Genomic DNA, 4,710 nt, shown 5'->3' with positions numbered 1-4,710 from the left:
TAAATTATATTATACGCAGTGTTGCCAGATTTGCTTCAACTATAAATTTCAGAAAAAACAGCAACCTTCAAAAACAAGGAGACTCTTAAAAAAATTAAGATTTTTAAATTTTATTAAACATAACATTATTGTTATATTCAAATTGATTGTGGAAAGTATTTTTTTCACATTTGCCATGAAAATTGACAGAAATAAAAAAATAATTATCAACAATGATAAGTTTCTCTTTAGACGGATTCATCGCTTTAGTTCTGAACTGTTTCTTTCACAGAGAGAGAAACATAACAACAACCACATGGAAGAAAAGTGAAAACGGTGAATACGCCTACTATGTAAAAAATCATGATTCAATAATTAAAAGTTGTGTAAGTGCGACTCTGTCTGGCTTTAATTTCATCATCTACGCTCCCACCTTACCCCTAACAACATTTTTAAATACACTTTTAGGGCCGTTTTCTGAAGTAACCTTTAGCTTTAAAGCGCACTTTATATTTAAAGGTTGGATTAAAAACAAAAATATGTCTAAAGTTAAGCATTTATATTGTCGGTTTTGACGTATGTGTGTTTCTTGGTTGTAAACCAACTTAAAACCAGTAATAAAATGCTTTACTTTAGGCACAATCATAAATTTTAATGCAGTTACAGGTTATTTGAGAAAAGGGCCCTTAGTAGTGAACTTTTTAAAATCTTAAGAAATTTTTGTTCTTCATTTGCTGGCGAATACAATGCTCCAGTTGGATGGTGAGTCTGTATAGTATAGCATATCAATTGGTGTGTATCCTTGGTCCACAGACATTCACGGCACTTATCACTTCACGATGTAGATCGCAGGGTTCGAACCCAGGGCCCGGACTGGTAATAGGCACCTCTAACCTTTCAACCACAGCGGCCAATGTATACATAGTTTACTTTTATAATAAATTTTATTAAATTCGTTATTTTCTCTTCAAAGTATTCTTGTAAGTGTAAATCTGTTAAATTTGATGACCATATCAATGACCATAGCTTCTATTTTCAGTTACGCCGGAACACAAATTTAGAGGGAAAATATGTACATTAATTAATTAAAGCTCATATTTCCACTTGACCTGAAAGTAGCTCTTAAAACTAATGAGGTTATAACTAAAACAATTTAGCGCTTTAACAACTGCCTGCAAGAAGCTGCAACTAAACTAAACTAAAACCTTATAAAATCTTATAAGCTCCTATCTTATAGAGCTTATAAAGAATATTAGTACAAAGATCCCAAAGGCCTTTTTTAGTACAACGGTAACTTAAATTAAGATAAGAATAAGATTTGAGAATAAAAGGTACGTAGCACATCATGTCAAACAAAGCCTGACAAATAGCATTAGGCAAAATTTACACATCTATATAAAGCCAAAAGAAAAAAAAAATGCGTGTGTAACACCGTACACATGATAGAAGTGAAACTTCTTAAAAAAGTATCAGGTACCTACTCACAAAATTTGATGCATAAACATATGTTTACGGTTCGGCAAACCATTAGGCGATAGAGTTACATACATAGGTTTGGTTAGAAATCAAACAATAATTTCATTTCATCTTATTAATTTTCTGATATACATATAATTTATTTATTCATTTTCCGGTAACACCACCTTATATGAATTCGCGCTTCCAGCATCCATAGGACCGGGTTGTAATGGAAGTAATTGTATATTTAACAAATAAATGAAAATGTTTATAATGCAATCAATAGAACCTTACGAATTCAACATTACCAAGGCACTAAGTAACGTACGCACTTTTGTTTGCAAAATGCATTTATTTAAGTTGAAAGAAGACAAATTCCTTTGTTCGGCATTTATTCTTACTCGCTTTCTATCTTCCAAGGCGAATTCATATATTCTTGTCACGAATGCATACATATATTCATGTGGTAGCAAGAGTGTAAAAACATAAAATTACCTTATAAATTAAAAGCATAAGTATCACATGTATTCGTAGTCCAATTCACGATCTGAGTAAAACTAAGTGCATAAACTCTGTTTCGCGTTAATTGTAATCATGAAATGGTGTTCATTCATTCAGTTTCTACTCAAACGCATGACATGATTCCATGAATTGGCCTACGCATAATGGTAGTAAATGACAGAATGAATTACAACAAACACATCCTTTTGACATAATGCAAGCTAAAACGTTTGTTCAAATCAATCCGCAATCAAGTTGGACGTTTTGCCCACAAACATTGCAATTTTGCGAGCAGTCTCATTTTTACAATTTCATAGTTTCGGCTTACATTTATAAAATTCAACGAAAGCACGTAGCTATTTCGGCTGAGTTATCCATTTTCGGTTATTTAGTGTACAAAATAAACAGAAATTAAATGAGTTTGTACAACATGGCCATTAATGTAGCGATAAGTTGTACAATTTGCCAGAAAATCCAAAATTTTTGATCCTTCATACAACCAAGACATAAATTCATTCAACATGCCCACAAACGGTGTAATCTAGAGCAAAATAACACCAAGTTGAACCAACGGTCGCTACGTTTATGGCTTCTTTAAAAAACATCGGGCGAAAATTTCAACTGCTCCTGTAACACTACCTTATATAAGTTGGCCTTGCTATCATCCGCACATATGTTCATCAGAGTATACCAACGATGGACGAGTTAATCCAAGGAGATAATACCATGTTCTGACCGACATCGAAAACATGTTTTCGTTGCTAAAACTGGTTTTCGACTTAAAACTTGTGTTTTCGTCCATGTAAAATCTGTCAAACGAAAACCAGCAGCCGGATTCCAGCTTTCGCTATCGCTAAAACTCTACAAATCTCCAAAAATCCAAACGCTAAAAATTATCCGAACTTTAGGCGATTTTTCTTAAATACGATTCCGGCTGGTTCATCTCTAAAAATCTCCAAGGAAAATTGTAATACTTTTATCCGCCGCAGGTGTCGCTGGTGTAGTTGAAGAGAAATGTCAAATTTTGTTTACTTTTATGGCCCACGGGAATTTAGTTGAAGTTTGTAATTTTGATATAATTTGCTCTGAATCAGAAATTAAAAGCCGCAATCTCGGTCTATTTCATTATAATATTAAGAAAGAGTGTTGTGATAATAAATACGTGGTGAAGATGAGTGAGTTGCGAAGATATTTGTTTCGTATCTCAGTGAACTCTCAGCGAGCTTTAAGGAACCGTTTGCGAAGCAAAAGAAAATTGTTGCGGGAATCCACGGATCCCTTCTGTATTTCAGAGGAACGGTTCACTGAAATTTTTCGACTTCCAAAAGAAATATGTAGAAATGTTTTTAATGAAATCCGCCCCTTTATGTTGCAAAGGACATCTAGTTGTGGATTGTCGAAAGTTTTAAGGTTCCTTGTAGCATTGCGATTTTTCGCTCAAGGTATGTACATATATACATATATATATATTCAATGTTGTATTAATTGAATTTATACTTTTTCAGGAAGCTATCAACGTTCGGTGGGACAAGACTTCTTACTTAATGTATCCCAAAGCAGCGTCAGTAGATGCATTAGAGAAATTGCCAGTATCATGGACAAATACTTGTTAACTAGATACATTAAGTTTCCATCAACAGTTGAAGAAAAACAGGCTGAAAAGAAAAGTACTTATACTAAATTAAAAGTAATATTACTTAAGATAAGTTTATGATTCTTTATTTTAGATTTTATCAAGAGTTCAGATTCCCTGGGGTCATAGGAGCCATTGACGGATCGCATATTAAATTAAAGACTCCATCCAAAGACATTGAACATGTATATGTTTGCCGAAAAGGAGGACACTCAATAAATGTGCAAGTGGTATGTTCTATTCATTTACATATTTACAAATGTATATACATATACGTAACATTGTATGTACATACATTATTTCATCACTTGAAGGTATGTGACATGGATTTAAGAATACTTGACTGTAATGCTCGTTTCGGCGGAACTGCTCACGATGCATCAGTTTGGAGAGCAAGTGCTTTGAAGGTTTTTCTTGACAATATGTACTCCAATGGAGAACGAAATTTTTGGCTTTTAGTTATATTTTACTCAATTTGTATACATACATATGTATATTATTTATGTAGCATAATTTTCCTTTTCACATGTTTAGGTGACAGTGGATATCCTCAATTACCTTATTTAATGACTCCTATTCCGGGAAACAATCTCTCAGATTCTGAACATAATTACAACAGACATCACCGGAAAGCAAGAAACTGTGTAGAACGCTGCTTTGGAGTGCTGAAATCTAGATTTCGATGCCTGTCGAAATATAGAGTGCTTATATGACCCAGTTTTAGCCGGAAAAATTATAAATGCTTGTATAATTTTGCACAATATCATGATATTAAATAATATAAGGTATGAAATTGAGGATGATTATAACATAAGTTTTGATGGAGAGTTTAATTTAGTTGATGAAATAACTAGTACGCATCATGGTATTGCTGCAAGACAACAAATTGTAAATAACTATTTTAATTACTGAGATTTGTGGTTTGCTCACATTTACATGCATGTACAATGTATGTATTTGTGATGAGCTTATTCAGTTAGTTACATGTTTACCAGTTTTGTTTATTAAGTGTAGCGCCTTACATAACCAGCATCGTATAAATCCATATTTCATACTTTGTACAAAAATTAAAAAAACCAAAGAGATTTACCAATTTCCCAAAATATTTAAAACTTTGCATTGATGTTAAATATTTTTTT

The 4,710-nt window shown here is 32.9% G+C and overlaps 1 protein-coding gene across 2 annotated transcripts; it reads left to right on the top strand.

The window, feature by feature from the left end:
• The first annotated feature begins 2,877 nt into the window (after nucleotides 1–2,877).
• Nucleotides 2,878–4,257, top strand: LOC118734703. Of its 2 annotated transcripts, XR_004992411.1 has the most exons (5): nucleotides 2,884–3,380; nucleotides 3,444–3,605; nucleotides 3,666–3,801; nucleotides 3,886–3,978; nucleotides 4,106–4,257. XR_004992411.1 is itself a non-coding variant. In XM_036464410.1 (4 exons), exons 1-3 carry the CDS (start codon nucleotides 2,975–2,977, stop codon nucleotides 3,698–3,700), a joined length of 603 nt encoding a protein of 200 aa, XP_036320303.1. In that variant the 5' UTR covers nucleotides 2,878–2,974; the 3' UTR covers nucleotides 3,701–3,801; nucleotides 3,886–4,030. The 2 variants fall into 2 exon arrangements, 1 of the variants encoding a protein (XP_036320303.1); XM_036464410.1 differs by lacking the exon at nucleotides 4,106–4,257 and having other exon boundaries at nucleotides 2,878–3,380; nucleotides 3,886–4,030.
• Nucleotides 4,258–4,710: the final 453 nt, after the last annotated feature.

Source organism: Rhagoletis pomonella, unplaced genomic scaffold (assembly GCF_013731165.1).
Source record: "Rhagoletis pomonella isolate Grant_MI unplaced genomic scaffold, Rhpom_1.0 Rhpom_scaffold_00002, whole genome shotgun sequence".
NCBI lineage: Eukaryota > Metazoa > Arthropoda > Insecta > Diptera > Tephritidae > Rhagoletis > Rhagoletis pomonella.
Note: the sequence above shows the minus strand (reverse complement) of the source record. Positions and strands in the feature narration are given on the sequence as shown.

What these genes read in the sequence shown, in the direction of transcription:
- LOC118734703 (XM_036464410.1), top strand. Translation starts at nt 2,975, where the DNA reads ATGGCCCACGGGAATTTAGTTGAAGTTTGTAATTTTGATATAATTTGC. An exon ending in ATTGCGATTTTTCGCTCAAG is followed by an intron (nt 3,381 to 3,443) that starts GTATGTACATAT and finishes ATACTTTTTCAG; the next exon opens with GAAGCTATCAACGTTCGGTG. An exon ending in AAAACAGGCTGAAAAGAAAA is followed by an intron (nt 3,606 to 3,665) that starts GTACTTATACTA and finishes TCTTTATTTTAG; the next exon opens with ATTTTATCAAGAGTTCAGAT.